Genomic DNA, 19,629 nt, shown 5'->3' with positions numbered 1-19,629 from the left:
CTCTCTCTCTTCAATTTTTTTTTTTTTTTGGTACTGGGAATTGAACTTGGGCACTCAATCAGTGAGCCACATCCCCAGCCCAATTTTGTTTATCTTTTTAACTCTTGAGACAGGATCTCACTAAGTTGCTTAGATCCTCACTAAGTTGCTGAGATTGGCTTTGAACTTGCCATCCTCCTGCCTCAGCCTACCAAACCACCAGAATTATAGGTAGTGTGTGTCCGGCTTTGCCAGGCATTTTAAAGACAGCTTTAGGTGAGAGAGAAAGAGGAAACCAGACTGTAACAAAAACAAAAACAAAAACAAAGCCTGATGAGGAGGGATGTTTTTTATGTAATACTATGAAGACTTGCTGGATTTTGAGCCCAAAGCATCCTTATTACTGATAGCAGGTTGATGCCCTGAGAGTAAATTTTAGGTCAGGAATGTTCTGCGCAAAATTGAGGCTGTGCTTGGCCACTTCAAGATAAGACAGACAAATAATGGATTGCAACAGGATAAATTGCCCAGTAAGATGGCCCTGGCCCTGTCTGCCCCTGTCTCCCCCTGGCCTGGCTGTCCTCAGATGACAGGAAACAGACTTACTTTGTTTTTTGTCTTCTAGTCACCTTCCCTTGTGTTTCATTAGCAGAGGGACTTGAATTATAAACACAGTTCTGCCATGAGCTTCCTTGACTGAGTGTGGCATTTAGAGCATTCTCATCCTTTTTTGATGTTTCCCACTATCTTTCAGATCTCTTATGATTCTTTCCAGGACATAATACAGTGCCTAGGCACAAAGTAGATGTGAGAATTTTTTTTTTTTTTTTTGGTACTGGAGATTGAATCCAGGGGTGCTCTATTTTGAGACAGGGTCTGCTAAATTGCCAAGGTTGGCCTCAAACCTGATCATCCTGTTTCCTCCAAGTCACCTGGGATTACAGGCATGCTTCATCAATAAATTTGATACATGGTTCAAAAGTGGAGAGGAATTTTGCAGGGGGTGGGTCAAAGAGTAAAAAATGAGGGGCTGTTCAGTTTCTTTGAAGTCTTGTTTCCAACAAGCAGGGGCCTCAGATGCAAGGCTCAGGTTATTCTCAGAAGTGTCTTGAAGATTGTTCCTAGGCTCTCCATTTGGGTTTGGGCTACCTTTTCTGAAGTTTCTCTGCATTAATGACAATAACTTTTGGATGGCAGTCACATGCTTAGAAACAAATCATTTTGATCTTGCCTTCTAGAGCAGAGATTTTCCCCTTGAGATCTGATCTCTTTTACTCCAGTAAAAAAGGCCAAGGCTATAACACTATTTTGTTTTGGTGACAGGATGCCCTTTCTCACCAACTTCTTAAGGATACCATTTTCAACTACATAACTTAGATTATTTCTACCCTCTCCCACTCAATCTAAGGTTGCTAAGAGGTCTGGTACTTTTTTTTTTTTTGGTACCCGGGATTGAACCCAGGAGTGCTCTATCACTGAACCACATTCCCCAGTCCTTTTTATTTTTAATTTTGAGACAGGGTCTTGCTAAGCTGTGTAGGGCCATGCTAAGTTGCTGAGGCTGGCTCTGAACTTGTGATCCTCTTGCTTCACCCTCCCAAGCTGCTGGAATTATAGGCATGCACCATTGTGCCTGGCTGGTACATTTTTCTCTGCTTCCTACCACCTCCTAACTCCCAAGTTCTTACCCATATGCCAGTAACTGGGACTAGTTTATTTTATAGAGCAGAAATCATATGATAATTGGGGGGTAGGATTGAATATACATGTCTTGGGGCTGGAGGTGAACTCAGTGGGAGAGCATAAAATCCCAAGGCTCTGCATTCAATTTCTAGAACAATAAGAACAAAACAAGCAATATCCCTTTTTACTTCAAGGATGGTAATGGGAAGTAATACTTATCCATCATGGGTAATAGTGAGTAGTGACTGAGTATAGTCTATTTGTTTTAGTATTTTTTTAATATTTATTTTTTAGGTGTAGATGGACACAACACAATGCCCTTATTTTTAAGCGGTGCTGAGGATCGAACCCGGGTCCTGCCCATGCTAGGCGAGCGCTCTACTGCTGAGCCACAATCCCAGCCCTGTTTTAGTATTTTTTGCAGAGGTAAATTATTTATTAAGAACTATCAATGGTGTGTTAAAGGGTCACATGGAGACTGTCCAAGGAAGGCTTTACAATAATAATATAGTAAACAGCCAGGTGTGGTGGTGCACGGTCTATATCCCAGCAGCTGAGGAGGCTGAGGCAGGAGGATCTTGAGTTCAAAGCCAGCCACAGCAAAGCGAGGCACTGAGCAACTCAGTGAGACCCTGTCTGTAAATAAAAATACAAAATAGGGCTAGGGATGTGGTTACCCCCCTAAATAATAATGTAGTGAACAATTGTCTGATTATATTAAAAATATATATTGAATCCAAAGACAGTTAAAATGTTCCCCTTACCTTTTCTTTCATGCTGGGAATTGAACCCAGGGCCTTTCCCAGGCTAAGCATAGAGTCTATCACTGAGCTATACCCCCAACCCTGTATTCACTCTTTTTAAAAATATTTTTTTTTAGTTGTCGGGGGACCTTTATTTATTTACTTATTTATGTATTTATATGTGGTGCTGAGAGTCAAACCCAGTGGCTCACACATGCCAAGCAAGCGCTGTACCACTGAGCCACAACCCCAGCCCCACTATATTCACTATTTAACTACGTATGGTTCCATGTCTCTTATAAGGAGAGTGCATAGGAAGATTCCATATGCCTCTGTTTAGGCTGTCAAGTTATTATTTTTATCTGTTTATTTACTTGCTTTCCCTTGATTAAAAAAATTCCATGGTAGTACAGGAAATATGTGATATTGAATAAAACTGTCACTTCTGAAAATATGCAGTTAATGGCATCATATAAATAAAATTTAATAAATATTGTTAATATTTACTCTTGAAACATATGTTCAATAATTCCAAATTAAAAAAAAATTCTTACAGAACCAGGTACAGTAGCACAAGTGTATAATTCTAGCTACTCAAGAGGCTGAGGCAGGAGGATCACAAGTTTGAGGCCAGTCTGAGCAACTTACTGAAGACCACATCACAAAATAAAAAGGGCTGGGGATGGAACTCAGTACTAGAGCATTTGCCCACCATGCAAAGGGCCCTGCGTTCAATCCTTCCCTCCCTCCCCCCAAAAGCTCTTACAAATATTTACTGCTATTTCTACATCTTTGGTCCCTTTTCTGACATAGATTTTAGAACAAACACCATAATCTGTTCCCTTTTCCTATTACATGTCAGAGTAAAACAGAATAGAAATATCAACTTTTAAAGGCAAACAGGCACTGGAAAGGAAATCAAGTGGAAGAAGCCCCTGAAATCCCAACTCCAAGCGGGCAAGTTGACCACTTTGAATCAAGTGCAGGATTTTCTTTTTTTTTTTTTTTAATATTTATTTTTTAGTTTTAGGTAGACACAATATCTTTATTTTACATTTATATGGTGCTAAGGATCAAACCCAGTGCTCCTGCATGCTAGGCGAGCACTCTACCACTGAGCCACAACCTCAGCCCCAAGTGCAGGATTTTCTATTCCATTCACGGGGAAAAGGAGGAAGAGAAAATGGAGAAGACTCAAAAGCTCCGAGTGTCAGTATTGATTCCTTAGGAATCTGGAAACAAGAATCTTTTTGAGGCAGTGCACTATTTTGGTTTTCTCCACCTGCCTGCAATTCTTTAATCTGTGGGGAGATGCTGAGACACTGAAGAAAGAGTGCATAGATCATTCGTGTCATGTAGCCAAAGCAAAAAAGCAGAAGGGGCTGATTTTCTTCCTTTTGATTAATGGGAGGGCTATTCACTTTGGAGTGCCTCCATCTTCCTACTTGTCACACAAGAAATACTCACCTGACTTTAGGGCTGCCAGAGGTGAAAAGAAAACTGAAGTTGAGAGAACTAAGTGTATGACAACAGGTTCGCAGCACAGCTTATATTGGGGGAGAACAAGTTCTGAGGGCACTAAGGATATTGGCAACAGGAAAACTGAGGGTTAAATTTCACAAGAAAGGAGGGAGGTGGCTTTGTGGGGTCTCAGACTGGGGGAGGGGGCATGTGTTTGACAGGCTTCAATGGGACCACTGTCTCTGCCTTGGGATACAAGAATCATTGCTATTTGTCCTGCATGCCTATTGTGCGTCAGGCTCCTTAGATAGTCATTTCATTTAGTCTTCACCTAAACCCAGTAAGAGGAACACTATCCCAGTTTGCAGATGAGAAAACTAAGGCTCCAGACAGTTAATTTGGTCAAGGCCACCCAGCTGGAGAAATGCCACTCTCCTCATCTGTAAACTGAGGAGTTATTAACAGAACCAGAATCCATCGTCTGCTGGTTTGAATTGCTTGAAATCGAGCGTGAGAATACACGAAGAGAAGAGGCCCTGGACTATTCCGATCTACCGACAAGTGAGCTGGGCTTTTCCAGACTTTTGTTTGGGTTCAAGGTTTCTAAAGCGCAGGCGCGGGAGGTTAGCCACCGTCTTCCGGCGCCCCTTGAGTAGTCCATCGTCGCCCTCTGCTGACGTATGTGGTAACTTTCCGGGCCTGAGGGTGGGATTTATCTCGCCTATAGAGGGCGCGCTTCGTCGCGCTGAGTAGGCCCACTCTTGGAGTTCCTTCCTTAAGGACTTCCTGTCTGATCTCTATGATCCATCCTGTTGCGACGTGCGAAGTTCCTAAAGTTTTCAATTTACAGTAAACAAAAGAGACCTGCTCCAACCCGGAAGTGAAAACTGGAGCCTGACCTGAGTGGCTTCCAGCGCCGGCCGACCGGAAGAAGGCAGAAAGGAAGCTGCAGCCATGGCTGTGGCTGTGGCCGCGGCGGGAGTTTTTACCGGCTCGGAGCCAGGCCCCGCGGAAGAACTCGCCAAACTTGAGTATCTGTCTTTGGTGTCGAAAGTTTGCACCGAGCTGGATAACCACTTGGGGATCAACGACAAGGACCTAGGTAAGCTTGAGGAGGTCTCAGGGATGAGATTAAGGAAGGAAGAAGCCGGGTGACTGATGGGCCGACTGTGTGTGTTCGTGTCAGTCTGTCACAGATTTGGACCCAGAGAATCTGTGGCGGTGGCTTCTGCTCGAGAGGTCCCCTCTCCCCCGGTCCCGTCATTTTATTAGAAACCATTTTCCAAAGCTGTCAGTGAAGCCTGGGGCTGCCATCTCTGCTTGATACCCCCGTCCCAAGTTACTAAACAACAGCAGCCGCCGCCTCCACAATGATGATGATAATTATGGGTGACATTTACCGAGAGTTCACTGTGTCAGATAGTATGGTCAATTCTTTATTTATATTATTCTGTTTGGTCTTCACTCACTTTTTTTTTTTTTGGTTACCGGCAGTTGAATCCAAGGGGTCTCAACCACTGAGCCACTCCTGAGCCCCTTTTTTTTTTTTATTTTTTTTTATTTTTCATTTTGAGACAGGGTCTCGCCAAATTTCTCAGGGCCTTTCTAAATTGCTGAGGCTGGCTTTGAACTGGGTATACTCCTGCTTCAGCCTCCTAAGCCGCTGTTCTGGCCACTCTTTTAGATAGTATCCTTTGAGCTCTGTGCTTTACCATATCTCAGCCGTCATTTAGGCGTTTGGGGGCAGACTACATCCAAACTAAAAAATTAGAAAAGGCCACCGACCTACAGCTAAGGTCATAGGCAGATGGAGGTGAATAGGGATGGGTAGAAATCAAGGGTATAAGTGACGGAATTGCTTTTGATGGTACAAGGATGTTTCAGCTATTGTAACAGGAGAATATGGCCATAGATGTAACTAACTTTAGAGATTGATGGTAGGAAGATGAGTGAGAGAGTGCCATTTGTTTTCAAAATGAAAATGTAGCGAAATTACCAGATGGAGGAATGGTGGGATGGGGCATGTGATAAGAGGGCTGGAGATACAATATTTCAGTGCTAGAGGGTGTGTGAGGCTCTGGGTTTGATCCCCAGCATTACCAAGAAAGCGGGCGGCTGGGTGTCAAGGAGGTTAGATTCCTGACCTTGGATAAGATACTTAGTTTCTCAGAAGCTGTTTTTCTCAACTGTTAAGTGGGATGATAATATTTCTTCACAGGGTTACTATATAGCACCTTGGAAGATGCCCTGAAGCCAGTTCATTTTAGTTCATTTTTTTCTTGGCCTTTCAGTCAAGATGTGCTTATCTTATACAAATAAAGAATCCCTAACCCAAAAACACAAAATCTGACACTTTTTTGAGTGTCAGCATAATGCTGGCAGTCTGAATATATTGCTGCTTGCTTTGGGATCCTTTGAGTATGGAATACTGGGCACCAAGTGACTTAATTGTCCCTCCGCCTTTCTCTAAAGAATGTTGCTGAAATCAGATTGCGTGGGTTCCAATCTTGTCTCCACCAATTATTATTGGGAAAGATGGTGTCTCAAACACTATAAAATAGTGCAATAACAGTACCTACTAATGAGAATTGTTGTGAGGGTCTTGGGGATAACCCATATAAAACCCTTAGTTTATTGCTCTGCAGATAATAATGTTCAAAAAGTGTTAACCATTAGCATTGTTGTTATTAACTTAGTGTGTGTGTGGAGGGGGTACTGGGGATAGAATCCAGGGGCTCACATATGCTAGGCAAGTGCTGTATCACTAAGCTGCATCCCCAGTCCTTTTTTTTTTTTTTTTTTTTTTTTTTTTTTGGTACTGGAGATTGAACCTAAGGGTGCTTTACATCCCTAGCCCTTTTTACTTTTTCTTTTTAGACAAGGATTCACTAAGTTGCTGAGGCCCTTGCTAAGTTGAAGAGTGAGGCTGGCCTTGGACTTGTTGTCCTCCTGCCTCAGCCTCCGGAGTCACTGGGATTATAGGCATGTGTCACCATGCATGGCTACTATTAGAAGTTTTAAGAACTAAGCATGTTTGAGGAGACAATTTTGGGAACAATTAAGTCTTTCATCAACTTGGAAATTATACCATCCAATATCTGCCTGACTTTTACATATAGATTGGGTCGGACCTTCTGGAAATCATAGAAAGCATTCTATGTGTGTCTGTGTGTATATGCATGGGCTCATGCTTTTGTACATTCTCATCTTTAGAGTCTATGTGGCAATGTGCATAGCTGATAGTTTTGTTTTGTTTTTGTGGTACTGGGGATTGAACTCAGGAGCACTCTACCACTGAGCTATATCACCAGCCCTTTTTATTTTTTAACTTGAGACAGGATCTCACTAAGTTGTAGAGGCTGTCCTTGAACTTGTGAACCTCCCATCTCAGCCTCCTAAATTGATGGGATTATAGACATGGGCCACTGCACTATGCCATAGCTGATAGTTTTGTGAGTAGAGGGTATGACAGTCTGGGCAAATAGGTCTTCCTAGTTTAAATGCGCTCAAGGACTTGATTGAGCTGTTTTTAAATAATGTTTTCATTTATAAAAAATTGACTAGAACATATATGGATAATCTCAGCCATCTAAATTTTCTTTCTTTACCTTCACTAGATGATAGTCTTTGGCTTTTATGACTGTTGGATAACCTGATTAGTTTTTTTTCACTGTACTTAAAACTAATTTCTTGCTTAAGTTTCTATTCTTAATTCTTTTTCTCATTTGCAGCTGAATTTGTGATCAGTCTTGCTGAGAAAAATACTACCTTTGATACTTTTAAGACTTCGTTGATCAAAAATGGTGCAGAATTCACAGTATGTATATTTGAAGACTATTTTTTTGTTTTGATGTCATTATTGAGTTTAAATTTTGGGAGGATTTAATGGTAGGATTTGGATGTAGGAAGGAGGCAGTTTGTATATGCCTATTAAATAAGCCATTTAATGTGCAATGTTTTCATGCCATGAAGCAGTGGTGATGAAGCTGGATTTCCTGTGCCTCCTTTCTAGGAAATTGCATTATGATTTCCATCATTAAATATTTTTGGATGTTTATGTTCTTGTTCTGTGAATCAGAAAGTCTGAAACAAGAATCTAGGTTTTATGGGTTTGGGATGTGGCTCAAGCGGTAGCGCGCTTGCCTGGCATGCTTGCAGCCCGGGTTCGATCCTCAGCACCACATACAAACAAAGATGTTGTGTCCGCCGATAACTAAAAAATAAATATTAAAATTCTCTCTCTCTCTCTCCCCCCTCTCTCTTTAAAAAAAAAAAAAAACAAAAACATAAAGAATCTAGGTTTTAGAGGTGATGCTAAAGAATAGGAAATAAAATGGTTGAAGGGAACTAAATAACTTTTCCACTAAGGATTCGTAAAATTAGCATTCTCTAAAGCTGCTATTTCTGGCTTCATGCTGTACCAGGTTGAATTTTGTGTTCATTTGTTCCATTAGCTAAATTCAAGTGCATAATTATCCCTCACATTCTTTTTTTTGGTACTGGGGATTGAACTTAGGGGCACTCAACCACTGAGCCACATCCCCAGACCGGGTCTCACTGAGTTGCTTAGCACCTTGCTTTTGCTGAGGCTGGCTTTGAACTCACAATCCTTCTGTCTCAGCCTCCTGAGCTGCTGGGATTATAAGTGTGCACCACTGCGCCCAGCTCTTACATTCTTTTTCTTTTCTTTTCCTTTCTTTTTTTCCTTCCCTTCCCTTTCTTCCCCTTCCCCTTCCTGTTCTTTCCTTCCCTTCTTCTTCCCTTGTCTTCCTTCTTTCCTCCCTCCCTCTCATTCTTTCCTGAGGATTGCACCACTGAGCTATATCCACAGTCCTGTTTATTTTGAGACAGGATCTCACTAAGTTGTGGAGGCTGGTCTTGAACTTGTGCTCTTTCTTACTCAACCCCTTGAGTAGCTGGGATTACATGTCTGTGCCATACCTGAACACTTACTTTTTTTTTTTTTTAGTTATAGATGGAACACAGTATCTTCATTTTTATTTACTTATTCATTTTTATGTGGTGCTGGGGATCGAACCCAGAGCTTCATGTGTGCAAGGCAAGCGCTCTACCACTGAGCTATAGCCCCAGCCCCCTATATTTATTTTTTTAGGTGTATATGGACACAATGCAATACCTTTATTTTTATGTAGTTCTGAGAATTGAACCTGGGTCCCGCGCGTGCTAGGTGAGCGCTTTACCACTGAGCTACAATCCCAGCTCTTTTCTTTCTTTTTTTTTTTTTTAGTTGTAGTTGGACATAATACTTTTATTTTATTTATGTATTTTTATGTGGTGCTGAGGATTGAACCCAGGGCCTCGCACATGCTAGGCGAGCTCTCTACTGCTGAGCCATAATCCCAGCCCCCTTACTTTTCTTTTCTTTCTTTTTTTTTTTTTTAAATATTTCTTTTCAGTTGTAGATGGACACAATACCTTTATTTATTTTATTTATTATTTTTATGTGGTGCTCAAGATCGAACCCAGTGCCTCACACGTGTTAGGCAAGTGCTCTACGACTGAGCCACAACTTCAGCCCCTGATCCCTTACTTTTCTAAGCATGTTTAATCACTGATTCAGGGTTTGACAATTTTTTCTCCTGTATTTTTTTCAAAGGATTCTCTTATTAGTAACCTTCTGCGTCTCATACAAACCATGCGACCTCCAGCAAAGCCTTCTGCTAGCAAAGGTGAGCAAAACTTCCAACTGAACTTAGCCTCCAGAATGGTTTAGATTGTGAGCACCTTCTAAATTGTTTTTATTTTTATCTTTCCCAATAATCAAATGAGTACTGATGTACTTCTCCTCTATATGTCCAGAGTTTGTTGAGGTTTTGAAGTTAATGTGTTTAGAAAACTAAATTGTATATATATAATAACTCTATGGTTATGTGTAGCAAAGTTCCATGTTCTTTTTCAGGTTAATTCAAATCTAATATTGAATTTACTTTGTAATCTGTAATATTTAATAACATTAAATATATCTTTTTTTTCTCTTTAATTCTTTCTTGCTCTTCAATGAATTAAGATCCAGTTGTTAAGCCAAAAACCGAAAAAGAAAAGCTGAAGGAACTTTTCCCAGTCCTTTGCCAGCCAGACAACCCTTCCGTTCGGGTATGGACCCATTTTGAAAATGTCTGCTATAAATGTCTTCCATTCCTCTTCTTTGTATCATTAGTAATTTTATAATTTTTTTAGTAATTTTAATAATTGTTTACCTTTGTTGTTCCATGTTTTTCAAAATGAAAATATGCCATCACTCCCTGAGCATGTTCTATGTATTGAATAGTGTTGAAGGGTTCAGAGAATGATATTTAAAAGAAGTGAGCTTGGGAATTTGGGGAAGCAGTGATTGAGATATAAAGTACACATGAAATGATAAGGTTCTGAAATAGGTGACTGATGGGTGAAATTAGACTTTTGCTCCATTACTTGCTAGAGGAGCAATTTTTTTAAGGTAATTTGGTTTTTAAAAATCATTTTAGCTAATTATCTATTGAGTACTTACTGTATGCCAAGCACTGTTCTAAGTACAAGGTAAAAAACAGTGAAGAGAACAGATAAGCATGTCTGCCTTTTTGCAGATTATACCCTAGTGTTGGGTGAAGAGCTAGAAATTAACATATAAGTAATCTAGTTGGGGAAGAGATAGATAATAAACAATAAGCATAATTGTCCCACAAAAAAGATAGATAAATAAGTGTGTAGTATTTGCATAAATTACATCCTTTTGTATACTTTATAGTTTATTTTTTGGTTTTGGTTTTGGTTTTGTTTTGATACCAGGATTTGAATCCAGGGGTGCTTTTTACCACTGAGCTACATCCCCGGCCCTCTTTATGCTTTTAATTTTGAGACAGGGCCTCTCTAAGTTTCGAGGCTGTTCTCAAACCTACCTCAGCCTCCTGAGTCTGGGATTACAGGTGTGTGCCACTAAGCCTGGCCTTCCATATACTTTAAATCATTTCTGTATTACCTAATACAACGTAAATGCTATATAAATTGTTACTACTATTCTGTGTGTGTGCTGGGGATTGAACCCAGGAGTTCTCTACCATATCCCCAACCTCCCCTCCTCGCCCTTTTTTCTTTTGAGACAGAGCTAAGGAAAATAATAAATTGGGAGGAAGTTGGGGAGTGCTTTGGGATAGTTGCTTTTTATAAATTTTAATCTGAATTCTAGTTGTAATTATTACTTGCATGCATTCTTGAGAGAGGTGATTAATATATAATTGCCTTCGTTAGGATTGTATTAAGGTCAAATGGGATTTAGTACATGTAGACATGATGCTTAAGAACCTTTGCCCATTCCTTCTGGTTGTCTCCAATCACATTAGAAATCTGTGTCCCCTCTGCTTCCTTCACATAAGGTGTTAGTGATGTGGGGGGTGGTCAGATCAGTAGATATAGCTGAAATACATACTGATTCTTGAGTAGTTTGTTTTCCCTCTCCTCCTAACTTTGCTGCCTCTGTCCCTGCAGACCATGCTGGATGAGGATGACGTGAAGGTTGCTGTGGATGTCTTAAAAGAACTGGAAGCTTTAATGCCCAGTGCAGCAGGCCAGGAGAAGCAAAGAGATACTGAGCACCGGTTTGTCTTTAGTGTCCTTTTCTTTGGAAGTTTTGAATACTGTGATAATTGTATCTTGTGGACCAGTCAAGCAAAATTTAAGGCAAATTTACAGAATCTGAACTGGTTATGTATCCTAGTCTTGGATCTCTTTTCATTGCTCACTGCCAAGTGTATTTATGCATTAAATGCTAAGATGTTCAGAAGATAGAAATTGGGGTTGAAAGACTAAAGGTTTGTGCCATGATCCATTATTGGCCTACAGTGATGTCATAATCATTGAAATGCTTAATTCATTTCAGCACCTAGTAGGTGTTTACCATGTGCATGGCACTGTACTGGGTGCTTAGGGATGTAAAGATGAAATTGGGCTGATTTCTTTTTCAAACAGGTACTTGTTGATTTATTAGGGACAGGACAAAAAAGAAGAAGCGGAGTCGAAGCCGAGACCGTGACCGTGATCGTGACAGAGAACGAGAGAGAGAGCGAGACAGAGACCACAAGCGGAGACATCGATCCCGTTCTCGATCACATTCTAGGACCCGGGAGAGGAATAAAGGAAAGTCTAGATATCGGTCCAGGAGTAGAAGTCAGAGTCCCCCCAAAGACAGGAAGGACCGTGACAAGTATGGGGAGAGAAATCTGGACAGATGGCGGGATAAACATGTGGACCGCCCTCCCCCCGAAGAACCTGCCATCGGGGACATATACAATGGCAAAGTTACCAGCATCATGCAATTTGGATGCTTTGTGCAGTTGGAGGGACTAAGGTAATGTTGGTGTTCTTTCAGAATGAGGGCAGAATGTCTTTTATTACTGGCAGTTTTCACATTCTAAAAAGTTATGATCAATGACATTTTAATCAAATCAGCTATACCTGGTTCTTAGAAATTAACTTTTCTGTTTGTTTTGTGGTGCTGGGGATTGAAACCAGAACCTCGTGTATGTTAGACAAGTACTCTACCACTGAGCTGTATCCCCAGCCCTTGACTTTTTTTCTTTTTTCTTGTACTAGGGATTTAATCCAGGGGTATTTTACCACTGAGCTATATCCCCAGCCCTTTTTACTTTTTTATTTTGAAACAGGGTCTCACTAAATTGCTTAGGGCCTCTGGCTAGAGTTGTGGCTCAGAGGTAGAATGCTTGCCTACCATCCATGAGGTACTGGGTTCGATCCTCAGCACCACATAAAAATAAAATAAAGATATTGCATCCACCTATAACTAAAACTAAAACTAAAAAAATAAATAATTGCTTAGGGCCTTGCTAAGTTGCTGTGGTTGGCCTCGACCTTGTGATTCTCCTGTCTCAGCCTCCTGAGCTTCTGGGATTACAAGTATGAGCCTCTGTGCCCAGTTAACTTTGACTTTTTAAATGAAATGCTTCAGAGACATTTATTTCTTCCTCTGCCTTCAGTAGATCTGCCCTTTGCTTGTTAGGACAAATGAGAATTTGTCCCTCTTCCCCATTATTCAATATCTTCTTTAGAAAGGTGGTAATACCACCTTCTTGGTACGTATCTCATGAGCTTAAGACCATTTTTTTTGTTTATCTCCAATAAGGGTTGGAATTGCTTGGGGAAAAGGTGTTTTTTGGCATGCTCCAGATGTGTCTGATTCTCTCTTAGGAAGCGATGGGAAGGCCTGGTGCACATCTCTGAGCTCCGGCGGGAAGGCCGTGTGGCCAATGTGGCTGATGTGGTGAGCAAAGGCCAGAGGGTCAAGGTCAAAGTGCTGTCCTTCACAGGGACCAAGACCAGCCTGAGCATGAAGGTAGGTGAGATGTCCAGCCTATTTCTACATTTGATGACTAAGGGAGTGTGAGACAGCAAGTGAGATAACACCCTTGTTTCTCTGCCCTAGGATGTAGATCAAGAGACTGGAGAAGATCTAAACCCAAATCGACGTCGAAATTTGGTTGGAGAGACCAATGAAGAGACCTCAATGCGGAATCCAGATAGACCCACTCACCTTTCCCTTGTCAGTGCCCCTGAAGTAGAGGATGACTCACTGGAGCGCAAGCGCCTCACCCGCATCTCTGATCCAGAGAAGTGGGAAATCAAACAGGTTGGGGCTATTAACTTTCATGGCTACAGTCATCTATTATGTAGAGTGGTGGTTAGGAGTGGGGACCCTGGAGTATGATGGCCTGGTTAGGAGTGGGGACCCTGGAGTATCACTTACTAGTTTGTGATCCTGAGTCAAGTTCTTGTTCCTTTTTGTGACTCAGTGCCCTCATTTGTAAACAGGTCTAATGATGGTGTTGTGGGAATTAAACAGATGAATAGAGTTGAAACTCTTAGGTTCGTGCCTGGCATATGGTAATTGCTATTTAAGTATTTGTATTGTTTTCATCATTCTTCAGTAAACATTAGAACTATGATGTGTCAGGCTCTGTTTAGTGCTGGGGCTACAAAGACAAAAATTTCATGATTCCTACCCTTGAGCTCAAAGTCCAGTGGAGGAGACAGAGCTAAACAAACACTTGTGAAGGGTTACATGTCACGTAAGAATAAGAATATATAAGAATAAGAAATATAAAGAGTACTATGGAAATAAGGGAAGGGACAGGTAATTCTTCCTAGGGATAATACATTGGAGCTGATGCTTTTCAGCATCTTGTCATAGTGCTCCCCAGGGATGGGATATGTGATATTATAGGCTCTGACATTGTGGGTCAGAGGAGGAAAAAAACCCCGTGGTTTCCTGCATGAAACCTCTGTAATTAACTGCTGGAAAAGAGTTTTGATTCTGACATATTACAAATGCTGCCTCTGTCCTTTGGCTAGATGATTGCTGCCAATGTTCTTTCCAAAGAAGAGTTTCCAGACTTTGATGAAGAGACTGGCATTCTCCCTAAGGTGGATGATGAAGAAGGTAACTAGCCACTTGGATTGACCAGGATATTGGATTGGGAGGATAATGGCAAATTGAGTCATTAGACTGGGCTGTCTATAGTTTAACCTAGTGGTTGTAAATCATTTGTTCCTTGGGTCTCACCACTCATCTCTTGATATAAGCAAGAAGGTCATTTGCCTGTCAGGTGTTCATGTTATTGGGCTGGGGAATGTAGCTTAGTAGTGGAGCACTTGTCTTGCATGCATGAGGTTCTGGATTCAATCCCCAGCACTGCAAAAAAGAAAAAAAGTGTTTATATATTAAAGTGTTTATATATTATGCCGGTTGCTTGTAATAAGTTCTCATTTTAGAGGGACTGGGGTTGTAGAGCACTTGCCTAGCACATGTGAGGCATTGGGTTCAATCCTCAGCACCGCATAAAAATAAATACATAAAATAAAGGTATTGCTGGGCATGGTGGTGTACACCTTCAATCCCATGGCTGGGGAGACTGAGACAGGAGGATCGAGAGTTCAAAGCCAGTGTCAGCAATGACGAGGCACTAAACAACTTAGTGATATCCTGTCTCTAAATAAAATACAAAATAGGGGGCTGGGGCTATAGCTCAGTGGTAAAGTGCTTGCTTTGCATGTGTGAGGCACTGGATTCGATCCTCAGCCCTACCATTTTTATTTATAAAAATAAATAAAGATACCGTGTGTCCATCTACAACTAACCAACTAACTAAATAAATAAGTATGCAAAATATGCTTGGGGTTGTGGCTCAGTGGTTGAGTGCCCCTGAGTTCAATCCCCAGTATCAAAAAAAAGTTTTTTTTTAAATAAAAAATAAAAAGTAAAAATATTTAAAAATAAAGTTATAAAGTTATATTTTGGGGAATAAATTTGATCTCATAATCTTAGTAATTATTCTGAAATCCCTGGATCTACTTAGATTATTCTGAGTTGCCCTGGTAACAACTATTAATTCAACCTATTAGTACTATTTTTTTTTTTTTATTGTGAAATAAATCCTGTAATGGAGCATATGTAAATAGTATAACAATAATAATTGAACTCTTGTGTACTCACTGCCCAGTTTAAGAAGTAGAAAACTACCTGCACCTTTGAAGTCCTTATATGCCCTCCTCTGATTAAATCTTACTCTTTCCTCCTACGGGTAACTGCCATCCTAAATTCTGCATTAGACATTCACTTAATTTTCCTTACTATTTTTTCATCTAAATATCTATCCCTAAATGTTATATAGTTAGTCTGTTTTTTAACTTAATTCATTTATGGATTTTGTTTTGTTTTTTGCAATGCTGAGGATTAAAACCAAGGCCTTGTGTACTTGTGTATGCTAGGCATGCACTCTACCACTGGAGCTACACCCCTTGGTTTCCTTTTTCTTTTTTTGACTCTCGTATTTTTACTATTTATTCTTGTTCCTATTTATAGTTGTATTTCATATTTTCATTGCTGTAAAGCGTTATATAAATTTACCCATTTTACATTCTTTTTTTAACTGGGGATTGAGCCCAGAGGCACTTTACCACTGAGCTACACCCCCAATCCCTCTTAATACCAGTTAAAATAGCAAAACATATATTTGCACAGGCTTATTTTTTTGTTGATTTTGCTTATTTCATTTTTTTTGTTTTGTTGTGTTTTTGTGGTAATTGGGATTGAACCCAGAGTACTTTACTGCTGAGCTACATCCCTATCCCTTTTTATTTTTTCTTTTGAGACAGGGTCTTGCTAAATTCCTGAGGCCAGCCTCAAACTTATGATCCCTCTGCCCAAGTCGCTAGAATTACAGGTATGGCCACCATACCTAATGTGGCCTAGCTTCTTTTGAAAGCAACTTTGATCAGTTCTTGGGCTGGAGCACAAATGCCCCAGAAATGGCTGGGGAGTTGTCAAGGGGGAGGAATAGACACCTGGGCTAGTTTCACTTGCATTGCTCTCTTTTTGACCTTGGAAGCTATTTTTGATTATGGTGCTAATAGAAATTAATTGTTTGGGAGAAAATAATTGTTCATTTCTCTTATTTGTTTATGACTAATTCTTTTCTGGGTACTTTTAGATGAGGACCTTGAGATCGAACTGGTTGAGGAAGAGCCTCCATTCCTGAGAGGGCACACCAAGCAAAGCATGGATATGAGCCCCATTAAAATCGTTAAGGTAAGAAGTGCTGGGACTTCAACCTGGAAATGTCCCATAGACTTCTTAAAGGAATAGGTCATATTATCAGAGCTGTGTAAGTAGAACTCAGGCCACTTAAGATATTACCTACTGTTAGGCAAAGTCTAGAATATTTTTGTTTTAAATGGAGATTGGCTGGGCTCTGTTGCTTATGCTCTTTTAGTTTTTGTTTGAGCTCATTTTGGGAAGAAGCAGAGATAAATGAGAATATGGATCTACTCTCATTGCCTTTGCCTAGATTCCTTAGGGCTCAAGTCATTATCTTGCAGATTCAAAAGCAATTTTCTTTTCTGTTTTTGGTACCAGGGACTGAACTCAGGGGCACTCGACCACAGAACCTCATCCCCAGCCCTATTTTGTATTATATTTAGAGACAGGGTCTCACTAAGTTGCTTAGCACCTCGCTTTTGCTGAGGCTGGCTTTGAACTCATGATTCTCCTGCCTCAGCCTCGCCAGCTGCTGGGATTACAGGCATGCACTACCGCGTCTGGCTCAAATGCAGTTTTCAAGGGGTCATTTGGTCAGTTTTGTCTTGTCCCCTTAATAAGTTGTAGCCTAGGTGTTGGAGGGCAGAGCCATGAGAAGAATGCAAACCAGAATCCATAGAACTGTTAAAAACTTTTAGGTGTGGGGAAAAAACACCCATGTAATGCTTATAATCCACTTATGTAACTCTTCTGTATTGTTCCTCCCATGTGATTATCTCATAATTGCTTGACATTAGTGACAGGGAATTGACCATCCCTTAAGGAAGCATATTTCATCTTTGGATGGTTCTGATTGTTCTTATGGTCATACAGGAATTCTTTTCTGTCTCTTTTTTATATCCTTCATACATTTAGAGGTTGCCCTGTTCTTAACTCTTTTGGGGTTCTCATCATCAAGCTAAAAATCCCGATTCTTTGAGTGATTTTTTAAAATTTTATCCTCCTGTGCTGCAGTTTATCCATCTGTTTTATGTAGTCTAGAATTTTATTCTAGCTGTGGTCTCATGTTTTAGATTACAGTGTCTTAACATCTGCATTTTATTTCCCAGGCATTTAATGCATGTTGCTTTTTCTTGTGTTGCTTTAGAACCCAGATGGCTCCCTCTCCCAAGCAGCCATGATGCAGAGTGCCTTGGCCAAGGAAAGGCGGGAACTCAAGCAGGCCCAGCGTGAAGCTGAGATGGATTCTATTCCCATGGGACTCAATAAACACTGGGTTGATCCTCTGCCTGATGGTAGGACCCTTGGAGGGGCTATACCTTTTTTAAAAATCTGAGCCTTTATATATACACATAGAAGGCACTGCCAGGACACATTGAAAATTTAGTCTCATTTTTCCCCTTCCATTAGAGAATGTTTGTTTTCTTGGCTTTTTTTTTTTTTTTTTTGGTATTGGGGATTGAACCGAGGGGCACTTCACCACTCATCTACATCCCCATCCCTTTTTATATTAAGACGGGGGCTTGCTGAGTTGCTGAGGCCGGCCTTAAACTTGCAATTCTCCTGTCTCAGCCTCCCAAGTTGCTGACTATAGGTATGTGGTGTTTTTTTTTGAAACAAATATTTAAAATGTTTTAGTAACTCTGGTCAGATAATTAGATTGGCTGGATGTTTATCCTAAATATTTTAAAAGTTTTGTTCTAAAAATATTGCAACTTTTTACTTATTTATTTTGGTATTAGGATTGAACCCAGGGGTGTTTAACCAATGAGCCATATCCCCAGCCCTTTTTCTTTTTCTTTTTTCTTTTGAGACAGGGCATGACTAAGTTGCTTAGGGCCTTGCCAAGTTGCTGAGGCTGGCCTCAAATTTGAGAGCCTCCTTCCTAAGCCTCCCAAGTTGCTGGGATTATACCATGTTCTAACAAAAACCAACTTTCAGATTTCCTTTTTGCAGTGGCATGCCTATGATCCTAGCTTCTTGGAAGGCTGAGGCAGGAGGATAACAAGTTTAGGCCAGCTTGAGTAACTTATCGAGGCCCTATCTCAAATGAAAAATAAAAAAGAACTAGGGGTGCAGCTTAATGGTAGAGTGCCCCTGAGTTTAATCCCCAGTACCATATACTTCTTTGTGCAGTAAATATTAGCTAATTACTGGACATGTCATAACAGATACTTATTAATTTGCATTAGGCAATTGAGGATACAACTGTGAATTACATAGACATGATCCTTGCTCTTAGAGGCATTCAACTTTAGCAGGAGAGATGGACATTAACCAAATAACTAACTAATTAATTATATTCTGGTCAGTGCTCTCTGAAGAAGTATGGGTAGCATAATTGGCTAGTGGGGGTGTCATGTCACTGGGGAAGTTGAGATATGAAGGATAAATAGAACCTAGTTTATCAGAGGGTGTTGGGAATGTGTTTGAAGTAGAGGAATAGCTGGTGCTGTGGGGTTAGTAGAGGACCTTATAGGAAGTTTGTGTAGCTGGAGAATAGTGAGTGAGGGGCAGGAGTTGAGGCAGAATTGGCAGGCCAGGGCTTTATGGACGGCATTAGGAATCTGAGTTTAATTCTAAGTGCACTGGGAAGTGTTGAAAAGTGTTCAGCATGAAAATATACTAAATGGGGGAATGGCATAATCAGAGGGTCATTCAGGGTGCCCTAAAGACTGAGTTACTGAGCAAAGTAAAATGTGAGGTGAATAAAAAAGCTTTAAGAGGAAAGAGAATAGTGGCTTGAACACAGAAGTAGCAGATAGGTAGAATGTGCTTGAAAAATGTGATTTGTTGACTGAGGGAAAGGAAAATAGAAGTGGGCAAAGATGACTTTTGGGTTGAGTGATGGTACTTCTGGGAATGGGGGCTCCAGAGGAAGAATAGGTTTATGAAGAAAGATTATGAATTCAGTTCTAGATTTGTAACTAAGGTAAGTAGAGGATATCTTAGGTGAGGTATCAAGTAGGTTGTTAAGTATAATAAGTATAATAGAGAGATCTGGGTGGAGGCAGAGTTTTGGGAATTGGGTTTGGATAACAGTCTGGCTGTAAGTAATAGATATTCAAAATATTATGTTAACATTAGAATGTTGGGAGTGTTCATTTATTGTTTTTTTTAAAAAAAACATCCTCTCTCAGAATAAGCCACAGTGCCATGACCCTCCTTTGTCCTTTTTCAATGTTCTTTTATCAGTCTTAGTAGACTGAAGTTTGTGTG

The 19,629-nt window shown here is 40.5% G+C and overlaps 1 protein-coding gene across 1 annotated transcript in view; it reads left to right on the top strand.

Annotated features, from left to right (window-relative positions):
• The first annotated feature begins 4,723 nt into the window (after positions 1-4,723).
• The window catches only part of Dhx8 (DEAH-box helicase 8), a 36,361-nt gene continuing 21,455 nt past the window's right edge, over positions 4,724-19,629 (top strand). The window contains exons 1-11 of the mRNA XM_048787388.1: positions 4,724-4,968; positions 7,598-7,683; positions 9,484-9,556; positions 9,895-9,980; positions 11,349-11,458; positions 11,848-12,207; positions 13,065-13,209; positions 13,300-13,503; positions 14,226-14,313; positions 16,364-16,461; positions 17,558-17,705. Of these exons, the coding sequence (XP_048643345.1) occupies positions 4,821-4,968; positions 7,598-7,683; positions 9,484-9,556; positions 9,895-9,980; positions 11,349-11,458; positions 11,848-12,207; positions 13,065-13,209; positions 13,300-13,503; positions 14,226-14,313; positions 16,364-16,461; positions 17,558-17,705 (1,546 nt within the window). The 5' untranslated portion in view covers positions 4,724-4,820. The remainder of the gene's footprint in view (positions 4,969-7,597; positions 7,684-9,483; positions 9,557-9,894; positions 9,981-11,348; positions 11,459-11,847; positions 12,208-13,064; positions 13,210-13,299; positions 13,504-14,225; positions 14,314-16,363; positions 16,462-17,557; positions 17,706-19,629) is intronic.

This window comes from Marmota marmota, unplaced genomic scaffold, assembly GCF_001458135.2.
Source record: "Marmota marmota marmota unplaced genomic scaffold, marMar, whole genome shotgun sequence".
Lineage (NCBI taxonomy): Eukaryota > Metazoa > Chordata > Mammalia > Rodentia > Sciuridae > Marmota > Marmota marmota.
This window is presented reverse-complemented; position numbering and strand designations above follow the sequence as displayed.